Raw genomic sequence first — 22,504 nt, 5'->3', positions numbered from 1 at the left:
CACTGCTGGCAGTCACTGTGTGCTCCGCCGTCCCCCCACACTCCCTCACTCTTCAAATTCTTTGTGTGATCAAACCTTACATGGATTGATTTCATACACTGCTGTATACCTGCTAGATTAATGCAGTCATCCAGGACCTTAAGCCAGACTGTGCTGCTGCCTCGATGAAGCCTACCCGCTGTAGTCCATCTATAACGGCCAGTGGTTTTATTCCTTTGGATCTTATAGCCTTCTCAGCGACTACTGTCCCCTTATTGAAGAATTAAATCTTGCTTCTCTACTTCACTGGGCTTGACCTGGCCTTGAAATCTGGTTGCTCATGCTAGTGGTGCTGCTGTTGGATTTGATGCCACAACAAATTGAAACCCTGATAGTAGTTCATGTAGCACATTTGGGCGTAGGGTAGTCCGCTATGACCCATGATGGCGGAAACCATTCAAGATGGCCAGCATAATCAAATTGGCCCCAATTTAAATGCTTCATTGTGTACAGGTGTCTTGTGAATATGTTCTGAATAGTTTATTCATCTTGCTCTTGTATATGGAAGTTGAACAGCCCTTTTAACAAATTGCACTCTGGACAGTAAGTACTTGACTGCTCCGTCCAAACTAGCGGACTTCTGCTTCTTACAATGGAAGGGTAATGCCTTCTTTTTTTCTGCGGGAAAAAGGTTTTCTTTCTGCTTTTAAAAAACTACATTTCCCCCAGCTTCATGCAAGATTTTGTCCTTGGTCTTTAGCCTCTACTTTGACTAGACCACAGCTCCCCTCCTCAGAAGCAAAGTGCAGCTGTACAATATCCATGGTGTACTAGCAAAAAATACACTGTCTGCATTCCAGACTTCCTGATCATTCCACCCACAAACTTTGTCCTCCCTCACCTCCTTTTCAGCAGCCTCCTATCCAGGCAAACTAATAATTGCAAGCAAGTCAACTCCTTCACCTAGGCCACATCCGGCAGGCTAAAGCTGTACATACAAATTTAGCCAGGTTTTGTGACACGCTTGAATCTTATACCTCAGGCATTCTTCCTGCAGTGGTTAAAAACAGTATATCATAAACTCTAGTCTTGGATCTAAATCCCTTATTCATTGCACAACAGAAAGATCCATCCAGTATCTAATAGTCTATTCAGAGTTTTCAGAATCCTAGCGAAGCTCTGTCTCCTCGACCTCCAAAAACATTCGCCCAAATCTAACTTGCCTTCTTAGTCCGTGTTCTCTGGCTTGGGTTGGGTGGGGTGGGGGGTGGAGGGGGGGGGGGGCGGTGGGGGCGACAGTCACCGATTGTAGCACTGCTTCCACAGTGACCTTTTTACATTTGCTAGTTAGGCAGTAGTCTTTTACGGGACCCACTTTATCAATCTCTCTGTTATAAGCTACTCACCATTCACATCTTTGGCAGTGCTGTATGACATAAACCGACAGCAATCACAGAGCCACCCAATAATCCCCTGGGGACTGGGTATATTCAATAACAGAAACACAATGTCCCTAGAGGAAACATTTATAGAGTATTGCTAATTTGTAATAATGTCACGAACATTTAATCAAGAGTCACAGGGAATCTATGCACATATACCTTGATGTATCAAAAATGGTATATATTTATTCCACTTGGAATTTCATAAATTAGTATCTGGCAACATACATACTACTACTTAAAGTCATACATCATTTAACAGTAGTATTCATAGCACCTTTCGCATAAATTATGGGTAATCAAAAACACCATATACATGGAGTTTTAAACCCAGCATGTAAACATGTTTGAAATCTGAATAATCAACAGATATGCGAAACGGTGCTGGGCGTCGACGTTTCGGTCCCCCGTTGGTCTAATAGATCCATGGGACCATCTTCAGGACGAAACAGTTGCACATACACATTTAGTATAGTAAAACAGTAACAATGCATGTCAACCCAGTGACTAAAAAGGCATAAAGTCTGTTCAACACAAAAGGAAAACAAAAGTGAGGAACACCAATGGTGTTAACCCAACAACCACAATATCATGTTATCCAAAAGATATCACCACGTTTGCAATAATCCGGGTGCCACCAAAGGGGAGCTTGACATAACAACTATACTAAAAAATACACAAAAAAACTCAGAAAACTCACTCATTGAGCGCTTTGGAAGAAACCAATCTTAATGTCAATGTTCGAGCAGCAAGTCTAAATGCAAGAACAAATACAAAGTATATTTGAGTCTATTAAAGTACTGGATCTTTCATAAATGACCACTCAAAAAGCCACTAAAATACCAACAGTACTCCAGTATCTTATGAGTAAGACCTCGCAGGATCTGTGAAAATAGCCAACCAAACACAAACAAATTAACTACATGGTCTATCCTAAGATAGAGCCCATATCCAATGAATGCACCCAATTGTATTACAAAGTGCAATCATACTTGCGTCAAAAAAGCCAACAAATCGCCTGTAAAGTAACAAGTACCAGAATGTTAATATTACGGTACTGAGTGGCGAACCAAATCAAGAACCTACTCGTGAATTACAAAAACACCTAAAGTGCTAAGCGCACACACTTGTACGAGAAACCAGTCACGCTTGGTCCAAAGACGCCCGACTAATCAGTCTGAGAGCAGCGTCCGACCAGCAATGTTCCAGTAAAAAAAGACACGCTGTATGCGCAATGACGTACTCGCGCTAAGGAAAAAGTGGCGGCCATCTTAGAATGGAGTGTGTTCCCAACTCACAATGTGGATCTGAAAACATGAGTCTAATCTAAACAATATCTAACAATAATATGGTGGATGGGATTTCCCACAAATCAATTAAATAAACAAATGAATGCCCAACAACTATTTGCGCGCTGACGGAATCGCGCTAACGAAAAAGTAGTGGCCATCTCTTATTTGTATGGGTGTTCACTGAAGACCTTTTTGAGGTTTCATGTCAGGTTGGACTGATTGTTGTTTAGCATCTGTAGAATTTAGCATTTTGAATTTTTTATTTGTTTATTATTTATTTTTCTGTTTAATTTATTTGTGGCAATTCCCTTCTACTCTAATGTTATACATTCTTGAGATTAGACTTGTGTTTTCAGATCCACACTGTGAGTTTCGGAACACACTCCATTCCAACATGGCCGCAACTTTTTCGTTAGCGCGATTCCGTCAGTGCTGTATTTTGTCTTTACATTTTCAGTGTCTGTGTATTTGATGTTTTTGTTATATTAATGGGGGCTCCATAGTGTTTCCATACTTTACGGTTGATGGTCAAGCTATCACCCCTCTTCCTCCTGAGACCATTTGTGAATAGTTGAGATAGGCCTTTGTAGTTCCCGAACTGGATTATCTCTATTCCATCTTCCCAGGTCTCAAACACGGACCTGCTAGCTGTGCAGCGGACCCAAATAGTTGACCTCCCGCTCTGAGATCACCCCATATAGTCTACTGTTCTTTAGAAATACTGACTCCCTATTGCATTTCCAAAACTCCTTTGTCACTAGCAAAGATGTAGACCCGTGAAGAGCAACATCTCTCGCACATAGGTTTATTTTTAGTCTGTTGTAAACCACTCCTTATCTTGTAATGACTTCAAGATTTTCTGCCATAATAGCCTGCACGATTATTCACAGCAGCAACCTTGTCTGAGCATAAAAGGAGTATATAAGATCATCTTCCCATATAATATTTTGCAGTTAACTTATGGTGAAACTTTCACTGTTCACCTCCCCACCCCCCAAAAGAACAACAGGAACAGTACAATAGCTCCAAATTTCCAACCAGCCTTCAAAGCTTCAGTTGGTCCATTGGATCCTACTCTGTGGGAGCATGCTACAGGTTACAAAGGTAATATAAAGAATTTGTTCCTCAAACAAATTGGTGAGTAACTGTTTTCTCTCATGATCTTCTTTTACGCACACCACCCACCTGCGTTCTTTCTCCGTTGCTCATGGGGGGAAGGTTTGCAATGGTGAAGAACAAGAACTAAAGACTGTGTATTTAATCTCAACCTGAACTTATTTTGTAGCTGCAAAGGCACAACCAAAGATACCTCCAAAACCTCGCAACCGAAAACCGCCACCTCCGAGGGCATCTTCCAGCTCCACCAGCGACAGGTGAGAGTAGGAGCATTGTTCTTTAAAAGTCTAGTAGGGGCATGTAAGTTGGACCTTTCGTGTCTCAGTGCCAGAGGACTGCTGTTGTTGTCAGCAGGGAAAGGTAAGAGTCAGACCTCTAGCCTCGTAGCTGGTAAGTATATCCCTTCACTCAAAGGGCTTGGTTAGACTCGATGGCCACTTGTCTCAGGCACAGCCTTTTACTTACATTTTCAGAAGTGACAGATGTAGATCTGAGACCTTTAACAACACATCCTCAGCGGGCAGCCACCAATCTATGCAGGAACTATAAATAAGAGACTTCTTATCTCTGAGCTTGAAAGCACCCTCCATTACTAGTATGTCGAGATACATTCATAAGACCTTCTCTCTCACTCCTTAGATCTCTTTCGATTATTAGCAGGGAGAGGTTGCAGACCTCTTGCCTCAAAGATTAAGGTACTTCTTTTAGTGAAGCCATTGTCTGGTTTGACACCCATATGTACAACCAAAAGGTTTTCTTGTTTGCTATGGTTTATAATGTGTGACTGACTATAAAATGAACCTTTGTCCTGTCACTTGTGTCTTAACAAATATGGTAGATGGTTTTTGAAACTGAGTAGACGATACATCTCATGCAATCAGTTACTCAACGCATTGTTTTGAGAACCATCTTGAGATTGAATACTATACAGATGAACACAGGATTCATGTAGTGTGTATGCTGTTTGCTAGAGGAGGCAAAGGCTGAGAGACGCATGGGCAGGCACTCCTTGGTATTGAAGAATGGTGTAGTGTGGGGACCTGCGAGGGCAGTGTGGCTGCTGGTCTGGGTAATACTTATAATTGTGTACTTGGGGTTCGGGAGGGTAATCTTGGTGATGGTTGCCTGTATGTTTTGTGTGCAACATTTCTCCTCTGGAGCCTGGGCCGTCCTGTACAGTCTCCGGTAAGTAACCTTGCTCTTTAGTACACAATAACTTTGCCCTGTATGGAAGTTATTTTGTGTCTCTCTGTCTGTAGCAGCGACAGTGACGTGGACCGCATTAGCGACTGGAAGAAGCGTGACGAGGAACGGCGGAAAGAACTGGAGGAGCGCAGACGGAAGGAGCAGGAGGAGGAACTGCGAAGGTTGCGAGAACAAGAAAAAGAAGAGGAAGAAGCCAAGAAGCGGGAAAAGGCAGAGAAAGGAGGTGACAGTGACAGCAGCCAGAGTGGCAGTGTAAAGGAAGAGGGCTCTCCCAAGAAGGCCAAAAAACCCAAAGCCCGGCCAGCGTTATCCTCCGATTCTGAATTGGAGAAAGAGGCAAAACCAGAAAAGGTCAAGAAAAACCGACCTTCAGCAACAGATGGACATGTACGGAAGACGACTGATGGGTCATCCAAAAGGGGGAAAAAGGCACAAATCCGGCGGTCGTCCTCCTCTGGATCAGACTCTGAACGAGAGGTGAGAGCAGACAATTACTCATTAGCTGCAGTGTAGGACAGTGATTAGCAGAGAAAGTTAGTAAAATGTGTCCTTCTTAATGTAATCCGAATCGTCTGTCAAAGTTTCAGAGACATACTGGTCCCATTTTGAGTTTTAGTTTCCACTTACTCTCCTCTTTTAGAACAAAACAAATAGTACTTTCTGAAAACAATGCATCTATAAGGTGAAGAATTTAAGGACTGATGAGTCGGTGTTCTACTGAGACATAACGCTGGTGCGTCATAGGTGGAATCTTACTGTGTGTGTAATAATAGGTGTTGTAGACCTAAAATTGACATCATAGCACACAAACCCTCTGTAATAGCGTATTGTGACATTTTGTCCTCTGTAGTGTTCGGTCTTAATGAATTCCAGTTTGAAATTGTGTGCGTTGTACTTACATACTCAGTGCTTTACCTATTAAAGTCCTATCAGTTGGCGCTGTAGTGACTCCATGTCCTAGGTCAGATTTACTTTGATCTCTTTGGGCTTCTGTCTTCGCAGTCCCTTTTGGAGATTGACGTGCTTGACACTCCTTTGTTATTTGATACCAAATAAGTTATAGTCCCAAACATGTTAGCCGTAACATCAAACCATAATGCTAAATTTTAAAACAATATTTTTTTAAAGGCAAGTAGATATTTTGCCATTCCCTGAGCTGCTGCTCCTCAACCACCCATACTGTCGTCCTCCTTTCCTTAATGTATATAGTGCTTGTACTGCTGTTGTCCAGTCCTTTAAAATTCGAAAACGTGTTAACCTTTTGACTTGTGTGAATACAAAAAAAAATGAGGTCATGGTTTTCTTTCCTGTGGTTAACATACACAGGATTATATTGCTCCAAAAGTGGTGAGTTTTCCCAGAATGACTGGCTCACCAAACCTATCTGGGGTCCCCTGGGAGAGAATTTCAGTTACTTTTAATTCTGTCATTGGTAACATACATAGATGTGGATGCTAAAAGACTTGTTTGATTTGTATATGTTCACGTTTTTTTGGAAGATGCTACTATAAGAAGGGTGTGGAGTATTGAACACAGTTACAAGATAGTGCCCAGGGTAGGGAAGGTAGCCTGCTTTTTATGGAACCTAAGCTCTGAAATAAGGAATAACCTCCTAGGTTTCCGCTAAACTTTTAAACTAGATTGTTTCTAACTACCTTCTCCATTTTCAGCTTGTTTGCTATCCCACCCCACTTTGGTCCTGGATCCTCCTTATACCTCACTCTTAATCTGTGGGGGATGGGCGGTGGAGGGGGGATGGGCGTAGGGGTGGAGGGATGGGCATTGACTGCCTTTTTAATTCTTTTTTTTTTTTTCCTGGTTTGGGTTCCCTAAGTTATAGGAACACTACTTAGTTTTGGCAGAACAATGCTGTGCATGTTCTGCTCCTCTCTGTTTACTTTTTTTTGTGTTTTAATTTATGTTTAAGGTACGGAAACCAGTAAAAAAACGTCCGCCTGAGTCTCCAAGAAAACCTGCTCAGAAAGAAAAGCCCAGAGGCAGGTACGTCTTGTTCATTCAGTTAAAAGCTGTTTGCACTTTCCCTCTTTGCATCTTGGTGAGCAGAGAAGAAGCAGAAATTTGGGGCAATTCCTCTCCATCCCTTTATGTCATTGTCTGTGTTTTTTGTCTGCCACCTGGGCAGCACAGAATTCTGAGATCTAATTTTGCTTTGTGTTGAGTGGATTGACTTTGGCAAGCTCTCCAGAAGGTAATCTGATTCTCAGCCAGGTGCTCATGGGTAACAATATACCTGAAAAACGGCCAGTGATAATCTGAAGATTACATTCTTGGCTGAGCATGTGTTCTCTCATACCAACGAAACAAGTAATGTTAATTCCAAAGGGCTTTAATATGTCCATCATGTGAAAGCCCCTCCCACAGATAAATGTTAAAGTCCCTCCTACTTTCCTGTTTAAGTATTCCTGTGCTTTGGTGCATTGACTGTGCTTTGGTGCCCTTGGCGGGGGTCTTTGCTGCACAAATATATAAAAAGAAACTACATTTTTAATGTTGGTTCTTGTACTGTTCAAATCTGCTGCATCTTCACTACTCTTTGCTGGACCTATTTTCACTCAACCTGCATGATTGTCTATTGCATAGAATACTGCATGTGGTTCAGTCCTTTCATCCACTGTCCATCCGTCTAGTTTCAGTAATAACCTTTCAGCGTTCCTTGCCTCACTATCATCCGCCATATTTGGTGTGTACATCTGCTGCCGCCAAATTGCTGATCTTTCATTATATTATTATGTATATCATTCTAATGCCTCATTATTACCCCTTCGTTCCTGTAAGTGGACTGGTTCCTGAATGTGTCACTTAAACCTGCGTGAATAGTACTGCACAATTTTACAATGCTATATAAATGGTGCATTTATCAGAATCACGTCACTCCATAATATTCTGGGAGTTTTTATTTTGCAGCTTACGGTCATAGGCATGTCCAATCACTACTATTTCCTTCAGAACCTCTCAATAGTTCACTGGACATACTACTGACAAGAATTCTCTAAAGCTCACTTCAGTGTTCTTTTCTTTTTCATCCATCTTGGTTTCAGATCTTCCAAAGTGGATAAACCCAAGAAAAAGCCTGAACCCATTTCAGAGAGGAGAGTGGAAAAGAAAAAAGGTAAGGGAAGATGTAATCTCTTTCTAAGCGGAGTGAGCATATAAAAGTAAGAATGAAATTGTTAACCTGGCTGTTCTAGAAAAGTGAAAGTGTTAACCTGTAGGAGAGGGGCTGTTATATTTTGAAAGGTGTCTACTGATGCCCTGTTGCCCACTCCATATACTGCAGCTCTTAATAGTAGCATGGCATCTGTTGTCGGAGGTGTCACAGGATGAATTAACGTCCTCAGCGGAAAATTAAAACCTGGGACTCAGAATACTGGATTCTGGAAGAGAGCATCTGAACTGCTCTATAGAGAAGCCTTTATAGGTATAACAGAGAGATACTCTGTACCCAAAGCTTAAAGATCAATAATGCAGTGTGCCAACCTTTTTACAGGACATATTATGTCCTTTCAGAAGACCCCTCACTCACCAACCTAGTTGGTGACATGCTTCATCATCGGGGTCTCACCCCGCAGGCCGAGTGCCAGCAGGGTGTGCTTTGACACCTGACTACAGTGGAGCGGGTATTTTTCTTTTTTTTTTTATGTGCAGTGATACTAAAAGGTGAGAAGTGATTTAAAAAGGGGCCAATACTACTCACTCCAAGACTTTATTCCTGAGTGATTGGACACCCTAAAGATAGAACTGTGACACCCATGTCTAATTAGGTAGAATCCGGTGTTCAAGACGTGTGGTGTTTTAAAATAGCGACGTGTGCTATGTGATTAAAATACAGGTCTACATGTTTCAACCATCTTGCAATTGTGGGTTTTCGTCAGGACCAGTGTAGATGACCTGGGTGGTGCGCAAACGCTAAGGTGCGCCCTGCCCTCGATCATAAAAAACGGAACCACAAACTTGTGGCCCTTTGCAAAATCGTGTCGTCTTCTCCCCGTTCTGGAAGAAAAACCTGTGGACAAAAAATTCAGGGAAATGGGGTTGGGATCACAAAGACAATAGACAAATATTTTTGTACATAGAACTTATAAAGTGTGCTCCTAATGGCAGCTACCAGGAAACTGTGTCTCTATCACGAGTGCCGACTGCCAATCTGGGAGTGCAAACAAAACATGGTGGCTTATAGTGGGAGCCATGCCAGTACTGCTCTGATTCAACTGTACGTCCGTAGTTAGCCCCCAAGGGTCTGTTATCCCGTAGCCTGGCGTTAAAACAGAGCAGTTTTTTTGTGCGGGCGGGAGATCTCCTCAGTAGGTATTCACAAGTGTAAAGAAAGGCCGTGATGACATTAACGTTAAGAGAAGCACACGTGTCTCACAAACACCCAGGATTCGCCACATCTTGCAATCCTAAAGGTCGGATTTCTCATTAATACTGGTAATGTAGCAGTAAGGGACCTAGGTAAATGTAAAACTGTCAGCTTACTCAGAAAGCGGTAAGTGGCCGCTTCATGGGCGTCCGGGCGCACGCAACCAACCACGGGAGGCACTCCTGGAGAACATGGAGAGAACTACTGAAGACACTCCCCTTACCTGTGTCACGACACAATACGGTGTCGAACGAAGTGACCAAGGTGATAAATAAACATTGGTTAATTTTGAACTCAGGTAAAATGCAATGGGGGAAACCCCTTTTCTCCTTTCTGAAAGAGAGAAGCATCAAGGACTGTGTGGTCAATACAAGACCAGTCAGAAGAACCGTGGAAAGCGAAACTGTGCTGAACGCATGGGGACTACCTAGGATTACTGGCCATTACAAACGTGGCAACTGCAGTGTTTGCCCACTAACGACTAATACCAAAACACTCCAGCTCGAACCAGTGAAGACCTGGACCATCCGAGGACACACGAACTGCAATAGCGAGAATGTGGTATACACGATAACATGCCCCTGTAACTACCACTACATAGGTATGACCAGTAGAAAAATTTAACAACGCATCGGAGAGCACAGGAGCACCATCTGGTGCAAAAAGTCCATGACAAAACTGACGGAACACTATCTAGCTGCCGGGCATACCCCAGACGACTTAGAATGGACCATCATTGAACAGGTCAGCCCTGGGAACAACCTGAACCACTGCTTGTTCGAGAAAGAACAAAAATGGGTGTAGAGGCTGTCCACCCACAAGACTGGTCTAAATGTTAACATCCCCTGGAATTCGGTCATGGAGTAGAGGATACAATAATCCCTGACCTTGACCACCACTCTGCTTACTGAGGTGACGTTTCAGTAAGAAGCCACAAGTAAGTCCCATGCTACTTGATCCTATCGCTGTGGCATTCGCTTTAACGCTCCGGCACTCATCCCGTGCTCGCAATTTTTTTGCCAACCAGGTTACGTGAGCATACGGCTCTTGGAACCCGGACGCCCATGAAGCGGCCAATTACCGCTTTCTGAGTAAGCTGACAGTTTTACATTTACCTAGGTCCCTTACTGCTACATTACCAGTATTAACCCCTTCGATGCTCATGACGAGCTCAGCTCGTCATGAGGCACAGTGGAGCTGTGCTTATGACGAGCTGAGCTCGTCATGAACTCAGGCATTTTCCAATTTTTCAGCATACAGTGGGAAAATGCATAGCAGCGATGTGGTTAATGAGAAATCCAACCTTTAGGATTGCAAGATGTGGCAAATCCTGGGTGTTTGTGAGACACCTGTGCTTCTCTTAACGTTAATGTCATCACGGCCTTTCTTTGCACTTGCGAATACCTACTGAGGCGATCGCCCGCCCGCACAAAAAAAACGCTCTGTTTTAACGCCAGACTACGGGATAACAGACCCTTGGTGGCTAACTACTGACATACAGTTGAATCAGAGCAGTACTGGCATGGCTCCCACTATAAGCTACCATGTTTTGTTTGCACTCCCAGATTGGCAGTCGGCACTCATGATAGAGACACAGTTTCCTGGTAGCTGCCATTAGGAGCACACTTTATATGTTCTATGTACAAAAATATTTGTCTATTGTCTTTGTGATCCCAACCCATTTCCCTGAATTTTTGTTCACAGGTTTTTCTTCCAGAACGGGGAGAAGACGACACGATTTTGCAAAGGGCCACAAGTTTGTGGTTCCGTTTTTTATGATCGAGGGCAGGGCGCACCTTAGCGTTTGCGCACCACCCAGGTCATCTACACTGGTCCTGACGAAAACCCACAATTGCAAGATGGTTGAAACATGTAGACCTGTATTTTAATCACGTAGCACACGTCGCTATTTTAAAACACCACACGTCTTGAACGCCGGAGTCTACCTAATTAGACATAGGTGTCACAGTTCTATCTCTAGGGTGTTCAATCACTCAGGAATAAAGTCTTGGAGTGAGTAGTATTGGCCCCTTTTTAGGTTTAAAGTATTTTATTGAAGCAGGGTGGGGTAGGACACAAAGGGGCAAAAACAAGTGACCCACAGGATCCGCTCAGCAGTGCGCATCATCCGGCCAATACAACAATACAATTGCAAATCAGTAAGAGGCTCTGTCTGACTCTTGAGCCTAGCTTCAGCCCCTGTGGGCACTGACAAACCACGGAGGGGAGGGGAGGGGGGGGGGACGGAGGAGGGGAGGGGGAGGACGGGGAAAGGAAAAAAAAAAAGGGGGAGGGGGGGGGGGGTGAAGGGAGGAGAAACAACCCCGCTCCAAAAACCTACTTAACCAAACGTAAACCCCCAACTACCATACCCCGACCCACCCCCTGTACTGTGCCAGCATCTACAGTCTCCGCCTCAGCGAACTCTACAGGAACCTCCACTATGCAACACCAACCCCACCCACTCAGGCAGGCGGGTCCGGCGGCGGTGTCAGCCTCAACAATCGAAGATATCTAGGGCAGGTAATCTCACGGAACTCAGAACACAATAGGCTGTGAAAGGGCTCCCACAACTCCTCAAAGGTATCCGTATCCCCCAGGGCTACCAGTGACATTTTTTCCATTCCAAGAACATGCCATAATCTGTGCAACCAACCAACTACAGATGGAAGTGTTGTAGTGCGCCAGTGTATGAGAATATTCTGCACCGCTGATCCCAGTGCAATTGCGATCTGCCTACCCCTTTTGGACCTAAGGGGATACATCAACCCATTCGGGAACCCCAACAGGACATAGGCCGGGAACCTAGGCAGTTCTATCCCAAAGCATTTGTCCACCTCGCTCAGGACCTCTTCCCAGTACGGAGCCAACAGGGGGCAATCCCACAATATGTGCGTTAGTGTACCAGTGTGGCCACAGTCGCGCCAGCACGTCCCTGGTATCGCCCTGTCCATCTCGTGCAGTTTCTCCGGAGTGCGGTACCAGTAGGTCGAGATTTTGGTGAAGGTCTCCGTGAGAACTGTGTGGTAGGCCGAGTGGCGCGCTCGGTAGGAGATGTTGTCCCATTCTTTATGACTCAGCTCGCGCCCAAGCTCCCGCTCCCATCTTCCCCGACCAGGGTTGTGAATGTGAAATGAGGGGGGCTGCAACATTCTATACAGGTCCGAGATCAGTTTGGCATCCGACGTGCGAGTAATTAACCAACGCTCATACTCCGTGATTTCTCTGTGTGCCGCGTCGCGCACTTGCGGTTGTAACGCCCAGTGGCGCGCCTGCAGGTATCTCATGCGTTCCGTCTCGGGGAGGCCATATTCCCGCTGCAGGTCCTGGAAGGAGGCAACTCCCTCAGGGGAGTACAAGTGGTACAGAGTGCAGCAGCGGGCCGCCCGCCAGCGCTCATAGGCTCCCTGTTCCAGCCCCGGGCCGAAGTCCGGGTTGCCAATGAGCGGCGTGAAGGGAGAGGGGAAAGTAGTTAACTCACATCTGGCAGCTACCGAGTCCCACGTCTGAAGCGGGGCCCGCGTCACCAAAGACGCATAAAGATTGGGGGGCCGATGGGCTCGCCGCAAGAACGGTACCTCCTGCAGCGTCCTACCCGCCACCGCTTGATCTTGGAACAACCAGTGTTTATCAGATTCCCACCGGCTCCATTCCACGAGGTATCGGAGCTGAGCGGCCTGAAAATATTTCCGTAAATCCGGTATCCCCAATCCTCCGGATTCCGGTGAGAGCATAGCGATGCTTCTCTTGATCCTCGGCCTGCGGCCCTGCCACACGAAGCGTGCAATGGCAGTCTGAGTCTCTGCGAGCCACCCCGCAGGAGGGTGGAGCGGCAGTGCTCTGAAGAGGTAGAGCACCTGAGGAAGAAGGGTCATCTTCACTGCGGCCACCCTACCCAGTAGTGACAGCGTGCCCCTATCCCACCGGCCCAGTTCCTCCTTGATTTTCGTGCCCAGAGCTGCGTAATTGGCCTTAACCATCTCCGGGAGGGTGGGCGCCAGCAGGATCCCCAAATAAGGGATCCGGTCCTTGGACCAGCTCAGAGGATAAAGCCTCTGCAGTTCCACTCTAGTGGCCACGGATAGCGAGATGGCCAGGGCGGCTGATTTACCCAGGTTCACCCTGAAGCCCGCAACGTCAGCGAATAAATTCAGTTCCTCCACACAAGCCGGCAGTGATCTCCGCGGGTCATCCAGCGTCAGAATGACATCGTCCGCGTACAAACTTATCGCGTGGCGAAACCCGCCCATCTGGACACCGATAATATCAGGGTTCTGCCTAACCCTCTGGGCAAATGGCTCCATGTACAAAGCAAAGAGCAGGGGGGAGAGTGGGCATCCCTGTCTCGTGCCCCGTTCAATTGGGAAGGGCCGAGAGCTGCCGCCGTTCACCCGGACCACCGCAGACGGGAACCTGTAGCAGTTAAAGATCAGGTGTCGAAACTTCTCCCCTATCCCAAATTTGCTCAGGACCCTCTCAAGGTAGGGCCAGTGCACCCTGTCAAAAGCCTTCTCCGCGTCTATGGACAGGAGCATCCTCTCTCCAGGGATCCTAGAAGCCTTCTCGAGAATGTGCGTCACCCTCTTCGTGTTATCTGTCGTTTGCCTACCGGGCACGAATCCCGCTTGGTCCGGGGCAACCAAGCCGGGGAGGTGCAACGCCAGGCGTGACGCTAAGATACTGGTGAACACCTTCAAATCGGTATTCAACAGCGAAATAGGGCGATAGGACCCACAGGCGGTCTTGTCCTTGCCCGGTTTAGGGATCACGGAGACCGTGGCCTGGAGAAATTCGGAGGGGATGGCTCCGGGGTCTGCGAAAGAGTTGAAGAGGCGAGTCAGCAGAGGTGCCAGTTCCTGACAGAAGGTCTTGTAAAACAGCGGGATGAAGCCGTCCGGACCCGGGGCCTTGCCCAGTTTGAGTCGGGATATCGCCGTGACCACCTCCTCAATACGGAAGTCACGTTCCAAATACTGGGCCTGGTCCTGTGTCAGCGACGGGAGCGGAACCGAGTCCAGGTAGTCCCCCTCAGCCTGGGCCGAAGGGGGTTCCCCGGAGTAAAGGTCCGCATAGAAGCCGCGGAAGACATCCGCTATGTGTTCGTCGGTCGTTACCCGGCCTCCGGCCGGGTCTAGAAGCTCCTTCACTCGGTGCTGCTCGTGCTGCACCCTTAGTTTGTTAGCCAGGAGCCGCCCACACCGATCGCCTCCCGTGTAATATTTGTGCTTCAGGCGGAGCACCGCGTACTCCGCCCGATCCGTGTCCAGGGCCGCCAGGAGCTTCCGCACCGCCTTCAGCTGCCGCCACACCCTGGGGGCACCCGTCCTATGATGAACCTGCTCCAGCTCCCTCACCTGCTGGGTGAGCTCCTCTCTCTTAATTTGCCGGTCCCTATTCTCAGCGGCGGAGATCGCGATAAACTCGCCTCGGAGCACGGCCTTAAGGGCCGCCCACTGTGTCGCGCGGGAGGTATCCCCATTATCGTTCACGGTCTGAAAAGCCAAAATGGCCGCCCTGATCTGATCCACTACCGATCGCCTGTGCAAAAGCGTATCTCGAAGCCGCCAAACCCCCCTCGACCGAGCCACCGGCGGTAGAGCGAAAGCGCCTTCAACTGGGGCGTGGTCAGAGAGAGAGAGGACTCCCATGTCCGCACTCGGGGACAAAAGGAGCATCGGGCCTGACACTAGGAGGTGGTCTAAGCGCGCGTAAGACCTATGGGCATGGGAGAAATAAGAGTATGCGCGAGTGGTAGGGTGGAGGCAGCGCCACATGTCATGCAGGTCTAGCTCCGCAAGTCGAGTTCGAATCGAGCCCGAAAGCTCGCCCAACTGCTGGCGCCGCTGCACAGACCTATCCAGCGCCGCGTCAAAAACCAGATTCAAGTCACCCCCCAACACTATGTGCCTATCAGAGGTGAACGCAACGTCGTCCAGGGCCCTGTGTAAAAATTGGTCCTGATGATCATTAGGGCAGTAAACGGAGCCTACAGTCAGTGCTAAGCCCCCCACCTTGATTCTATACACCAGGAGTCTTCCTTTCTGCTCCGCCACCTTGCTCACCACCTCTCCCCTGAACCTTCTAGAAAACAAAATGGCCACCCCTGCCGTCTTGGAAGTGCTAGAGGAGAATAGCTGTGTGGGGAACTTGGGGGTTCGCATCCGCGGGCAGTCCTTAGCCAGCAAGTGGGTCTCCTGCAACAGGCAGATATCCGCTTGTGAGTTTTCCAGCAGGGATAACACTGCCCGCCGCTTAACCGGGTTATTCAGCCCTTTCACATTGAGTGTAAGCACCTTAAGAGCCATCAAAGAGAGAGTTCAAGGAGCACATATCACAAGGCAAAACCCCATCAGCAAACACAAAGGGCACCCTTCGAGACCTCAAAACATAGCAACGTTGAAGCAACCAGTGGCACAGTACAGTCCCCGAACCCCAACACCCCACAACCAAAGAAACCCCCCCCCCGCCTCTACCCCAACAAATCCACACCACCCCCCTCTACCAATCCCCCCTCTAGGACCCAAGATCAAGACAGCTGCCCGTCCACCCCGACCCCTTCCCCCGCTTCCAAAACCGTTCAAAAAAGACATTGTCCCAGTCCGGCCCAAAACGGGCAAGGCCGTGGAAAGTCAACCTAGTGGACGTCCAGCCACCACCTCCTGCACTCGCCCTTCCTCCCATGCCACCCCCCGAAACCCCGCACCTGCAATGAGAATGAGCTAAAATAGACTCCCCCCGGAGTGAGTTCAGGCCGTCAAGGCCACTTCGCCGATCGCCGTCACTCTGGAGGCCTCCTGGATGGCAGCCGCCATTTCAGCCCGAATTGCAGGCGAGCCCGGGCGCTCCGCCGGGGGAGAGGCCCCCCCCTCGGCTCGTTGCCAACCGTCGCGGGTGCTGCGCCTCCGTCGCGGGGCCGGGGTGTCCGTGTCCGTTGCAGTGAGGCCCAGTACCGCGCAGACATCCTGAAGAGACCGAAGCTGATGTAGCACACCGTTCCACCTGAAAATCAGGCGGAAGGGGTGCCCCCAGGAGTACTGTGTTTCGTGTTCGCGAAGGAAGTCCGTAGCGATCTTGAAGGATTTCCTCTTCTGCAACGTGACTGTAGATAAGTCCTGAAACAGTGCCACAGGATGGTCCCGGAATCGATAAGGCTGCTGTCTTCGCGCCTCGCGGAGAATCCGCTCCTTCAGAGGAAAGTCCGGGAGAAAGGCCAGAATGTCCGGCGCGGGCGCCGTGGCTCTGCGGGGGCGACCCACCCGGTGCGCCCGGTCGATGCGAATCCGAAAGTCCTCCGGCTCACCCAGGATCGCTCGGAAGAGGGCCACCAGATATGCCGTCACATCTTCACCCTCCTCACCGGACGGCACTCCGCGGACCCGTATGTTGTTCCGCCTGGACCGATTTTCAAGGTCCTCGGCGTGGGCCTGTAGTTCAATCTGTTGCTCCCGGAGCCGTAGGACCTCCTGCTGCAGATGGGTGATCTCCTCATCCCTGGAGTGGCCCGCTTCCTCTACTGTGTTCACCCGGTCCCCCAGGGAGTCCATCTCTCTCCTCACTTCGGGGACCTCCCCGGCCACCTCATTCTTGAGTGCATGGAAGTCTTCCCGCAGGGTGCTGAACAGGGACTCGAGAAAGGACCGCGTCACCGGGGGTTCGCCACCTTCTGCCCCCCTAGTCGGTGCCGGGGAAGTCGCGGCCGGTTGAGCGCCTCCGCTGCGCAGGGCGCCCCTTCCCAGCATTTCCGGCAAGGTCCGGTCACCTCTCCGCTGTCCCCTTGCATTCGACATTGCAGCACAATAATGGACCCTGAGGCTCGCTGAACAGCAGAGAAAGCAGCTATATACAAGCCGGGGCGATCCACACAAAGAGCACCAGGAGGGACGGGCTGCCCGGCCGCGCTCCACAAAATGGCCGCTCAGTAGTGTCGCAGGGACAGCGCCCAAAATGGAGACCCTCTCCTTCCTCGATCCGAGAGCCAGATACCCGGCTCGGGGGCTAAGTCACAAGGCGACAGTCACCAGTGGCCGCCACTCCAGGGCGAGATCAGCTTCGGGGGACTCGGTCTCCAATTCCGCACAGTTAACCAGCCTAGGCGACCTCCTCCAGCAGGCCACTTCAAGCCACGGGCTGGCGTAGCGAGGTGGCGCCGACTCCGCCACCGTTCTGCACCTCCGCTCCGCTCCGCACTACCGCTGCTGGACAGCTCCCAGCCTCACGCGAAGCCGTCTCCGAAACCCACACCAACAGCTCATGCACCACAGCGGGCTTCACACCTCCGAGGCCGGTCACCTCGTCGCGCTCCGAGGGTCGGGGGACTCGCGGCTGCCAGCTCTCACTCGGGTCGTACACGGGGTCCGACCTGGGCTATATCGGCCAAAATCTCGTCCCCGACGGCGCAAACCAGGCTCAGCAGGCTCTCCACACCTCCGCCGCAAGCACCAGGCTCAGTGGCCGCGTGATCCGGGGGGGAATCAGCGGTTCCGAGCGATGCAGGAGTTCAGGGGTCCGGGAGCCCTCGGCAAGTGCGACCGCTCAGCCCGCCATCTTGGCCACGCCCCTTGGCCCCTTTTTAAATCACTTATCACCTTTTTAGTATCACTGCACAAAGAAAAATACCCGCTCCACTGTAGTCAGGTGTCCAAGCACACCCTGCTGGCACTCGGCCTGCGGGGTGGGACCCCGATGATGAAGCATGTCACCAACTAGGTTGGTGAGTGAGGGGTCTTCTGAAAGGACATGTGTCCTGTAAAAAGGTTGGGCACATTGTGCATTATTGATCTTTAAGCTTTGGGTACAGAGTATCTCTCTGTTATACCTATAGGGGTCACTCTTCCTTTTGTTGTTTAAATATTCAGAAGGGGCCCAGGAGTTCCCGCCCTACACACATGTAGAACACCCTTTCTCTCTCCTTTGTTTTGAATAATGCTATAGAGAAGCCTGCCACATAACCTGTGAGTTTCAAATGGCATGACTCTTGTCCCATCTCCAGTTAATTAAGTGTGTAACCTGGTGTTGTGGTACTTTGTTGCCTCCACTTGCAAACATGGGTTGGAGGTGCAGTCTGAAGTAGGTTCAATTCCTATTTGGTGTTCCAAGGTGTTGGCCTGGATTGGTAATGTTGTTGTTTTACAGCTTTACGAGACTTGATTAGGTTACAACATTTCCCTTTTTGCAGAATTCCTCTTTTTTTAGATTCCACCAATTGCAGAACATGGTTGCTGAAAAGTAACACTCTGTTGGCATCTTCAGCTTTAGAATCTTGTTACCCTCTCTGGGTAGAGGTAACCATTAATATTTCTCTTCCACGTTTTACACAGTGCAGAGTTTGGAAGTCTCGTTCGCAGACACCCCTATCCTGTTCAAGAATTCCAAAAAGTAGTCTTTATGGTAATCTTGGTTACTAAGATTAACAGCTGAAGGTCTATGTCCATCATCTTGTGTGTTTTTTTGGTCTATTTCTCCTATCATGGGAGGGCCCATCTTCAAGTGCATTTCTGAAAAGACCTTTCGTCCAGTACATCCTGATCCTTGTGTTTTTTTTCCTTGTCTCTTTAGTGTGATATCCCGTTTGTTATTTTCCATGTCTTTTTTGTATTGATTTAAAGTTGCTCTGCAAAAGGGAATACAACAAAACATTCATTTAAAGATTATGTTGGATGTATGCCATCCTTCCTTCTGGTGCATGAGAATACCCAATGATTTCCAAACTGTCTGTATTGCATCTGTAGGAACCAGGTTGAACACCTATTAATGGTTGACCCCTGATTTGTGGTGAGTTGTAACTGTTTCCTTCACCCAGGATAATTTTTTATGTAAGGGTAACTTTGTAGGTATTTCTCTTTCTGCGAAACTCTGCATACGCGGTAGCACCAGCCCCTTCATTGGCTGTAGCTGGAGATGTGATCATCCTCACCTCTTTCATTTCAGAGCCCTCGGTGGAAGAGAAACTACAGAAGCTCCATAGTGATATCAAGTTTGCATTAAAAGTGGACAATCCAGTAAGTAGAAAGGTTTGGGAGTTCTGTGGGTGCAGTGGATCTTGGGTTACAGGTGCTACGGGTGCAGTGGGTCTTGGATTGCAGGGATCGCGCAGGTGATTGTGGGTTACAGGGATAGTTCAGTTGGGATTTGTGGAATCGGACACTGCAGTGGTATGGGTTACAGTAGCCTATTGGTTACCCTAAATAATAGTCAAAGTCCGAGGCAAGAGGTTTACAGAAAGTAATGCAATGGGTACTGTATCTGAAAGAGACACGTTAGTGATAGATTCCTTACCTTAGAATATCCCCAGGCGTCAGACTGGATCCGGAAAATTTTGCGTAGCAGTACCCTTGCGCGTCGGTAGGCGTCGTCTGCGGCTCCGCGTCCGTCGTCGGCGTCGTGGGCGCCGTGATGACGTCGTCGGAGTATATAGACGCCGCCTCCGCGTGCTGACGTCAGTTCTTCTTTTTTCCGCGCCAGCCAGCGCAGATCTGGAAAAAGCAGTTCCCTGGTCATTTTTTGACTAACTTTTTGGATCTTTTGATCTCTTTCGAAGTCTTCACGACTCCGACGGTGCCGTTAGGGATGCCCGGCTTCAAGCACTGCGGCGGTTGCGAGCGACTCATGTCGGTTACGGACCCGCACCGACTGTGCCTGACGTGTTTGGGCGTCGACCATGACGACGAGGCCTGCTCCGACTGTCGGGCCCTCTCGAGGAAGGCCAGGCGGGAGCGGTCCCGCAGGCGACTCGAGATCCGCCAGTCGGCCCCGCGCCGAGTGAGGTCCCGGTCCCGGTCCCACGGGAGGTCGAGGGACAGGTCGCGGGGGCGGAGCCGTCACAGCTCCGGGAGTCGGCGCCACTCCTCCGGGTCCAAGTCGTCAGGTAAGAAGCATAAGAAGTCGAAGAGACGTCATCGCTCTTCCGACTCCCCCCGACGCTCGCGCGATGCGGCCGGGGGTTCGGGTGACACCGCCCACGCGGCTCCTCAGGAGTCGCGGGCGCCGCGTTCGGCTCCATACCCCCCGGTCCCTGGGCTGAACGCGACGCCGGGGGAGATAGAGCGCTTCCTCATGGCCATGAGGTCCCTTTCTTCCCCGACGGGTTCCGCGGCGCCTTCGGGCCCAGTGAACCCGTCTGGGGGCCCTAGTGGGTCGGGTTCCACCCCGACGCCGTCGGGTGCTTCGGCCTCGACGCCGCCGACGTCTCCGACGCCGGCGCCACAGGGCTCTGCGATCCCGACGCCGCCGCTGCCCTCGGGCTCGGCGCCGCAGGGTTCGGCGGTCCCGGCGTCGTCGGTGCCTTCGGGTCCGATGCCGCAGGGCGCCGTTCGGCCCTCGTCGGGCGATGGAGCGTCCCCGGTGGACCTTACGACCCCCCCGGGGTCGGTCCGTGTGGTGTCCCCGCCGGCGTCGGTCCCGGCCGACGCCGTCCCCAATTCCTCCTCTGTATGGGTTCTGGCGTCGGGACGGGGCCTGTCGGCGCCGATCTCGACGCCGGTCGGGGATTTCCATCCCTGTGACCCATCCTCATTCACTTACGACCCTGAGTCTCAGGAGATGGGGGAAGTGGAGGATTGGGAGGGGTCTGAGGACCCTCTGACAAGGGAATGTCAGTCTAACATGGACTGGACAGGAGACCTTGGGGAGGCCAGTGGCCTGGACACCTCTCCAGACACTGGATTCGTCTCTCCTCCTTCCGTGGCTTCGGAGGAGGGCGCTACATATAGTGTGGTGTTGATGAGGGCTGCTCAGGCCTTGGGCCTCGAGCTCCCCGTCGCGGCCGTGAGGACTAATCTCCTCACTGAGGTCCTTAAGCCGCAGTCATGCTCCATGGAGCCAATGCTGCCGTTTAATGAGGCCTTGTCGGACGTTCTGTTGGGCACTTGGTCCAGGCCCGCTACAGGTTCGCCTGTAGATAGGAACGTGGCCAGACGCCACCGCCCGGCTCCGGGCGACCCATGTTTCCTGTCCACCCACCCCACCCCCGAGAGTCTGGTCATCCAGGCCTCTAACTCCCAGACCGCCTTCCCGTCAGCACCCCCTGATCGGGAATCCAAGAGGTACGAGGCCTTTGGCAAAAAAGTCTTCTCGTCCCTTAGTTGTGGACTGCGGTCTTCCAACACCGCATGCCTCTTGGGCCGTTACACCCATTCTATATGGGACACGGTGGCGGAAGTGCTGCCAGAGTGCCCGTTGGAGGTACGGGCCAAACTCGGCCGAGCCCTTGTGGAGGGTCGGGACGCAGCGAAGTATTCGATCAGGTGCGGACTGGACACCACTGACTCGCTGGGCAGAGCGATGGCTACGACGGTGGCGATTCGACGCCACGCCTGGCTTAGGTCCGCCAACTTCTCGGCTGATGTCCAGAATACTCTCATGGACATGCCGTTCGATGGCCGTCGCCTCTTTGGCGACAAGGCAGACCACGCGCTCGAGCGCTTTAAGGACTCCAGGGCTACGGCCAAGTCCTTGGGCCTCTCGGCCCCGCGCCAGCAAGTGGCTGCTTTTCGCTCCTTTCGTGGCCACGGAAGGGGCGTCCCCACACGTGCCGCCAGCCACTCGCCGCAAACTGTCGTCCAGCGCGGCGGCGGCCGTGGAAACCGCCGTGGAGGCGGTAGGGGAGGCAAGCGGAGCCAGTCCACACCTGCCCCCGCGGCATCCGCCTCTAAACCCTCCTAGTCCGTGCTTTCCGGCCCAGGTGACGCCAGTGGGAGGCAGGGTTCGCCATCACCACTCTCATTGGCGCACAGTCACTTCGGACAGGTGGGTGCTGCAGATCGTCCGAAGGGGCTACTCCCTCCCCTTCGAGACGACCCCTCCAGCCATGCCACCGCAACACCACCGCGTGTCGGGGGATCACTTGCGGCTCCTGCGGGAGGAAGTTTCGGCCCTCTTGGCCAAGGGGGCCATCGAGCGCGTTCCTGGGCCAGAAGTAGGACGTGGTTGCTACTCCCACTACTTTCTGGTACCCAAGAAGGGCAAAGGGGGCCTACGCCCTATCTTGGACCTGAGGAACGTCAACGGCTTCCTCCGGAAGGAGCGGTTCAAAATGCTGACACTGGCTCAGGTCTTGGCTGCCCTAGACCCAGGAGACTGGATGGTAGCGT

At 50.5% G+C, this 22,504-nt stretch overlaps 1 protein-coding gene across 1 annotated transcript in view; it reads left to right on the top strand.

Annotated features, from left to right (window-relative positions):
* The window catches only part of HDGFL2 (HDGF like 2), a 113,437-nt gene that overhangs the window by 66,219 nt on the left and 24,714 nt on the right, over positions 1–22,504 (top strand). The window contains exons 8-12 of the mRNA XM_086947064.1: positions 3,999–4,086; positions 5,089–5,512; positions 6,963–7,036; positions 8,095–8,165; positions 19,344–19,414. Of these exons, the coding sequence (XP_086803190.1) occupies positions 3,999–4,086; positions 5,089–5,512; positions 6,963–7,036; positions 8,095–8,165; positions 19,344–19,414 (728 nt within the window). The remainder of the gene's footprint in view (positions 1–3,998; positions 4,087–5,088; positions 5,513–6,962; positions 7,037–8,094; positions 8,166–19,343; positions 19,415–22,504) is intronic.

The sequence above is a fragment of the Lissotriton vulgaris genome, chromosome 12, assembly GCF_964263255.1.
Source record: "Lissotriton vulgaris chromosome 12, aLisVul1.2, whole genome shotgun sequence".
NCBI lineage: Eukaryota > Metazoa > Chordata > Amphibia > Caudata > Salamandridae > Lissotriton > Lissotriton vulgaris.
The sequence above is the reverse complement of the archived record's forward strand: the minus strand, read 5'-3'. Positions and strand labels throughout refer to the sequence as shown.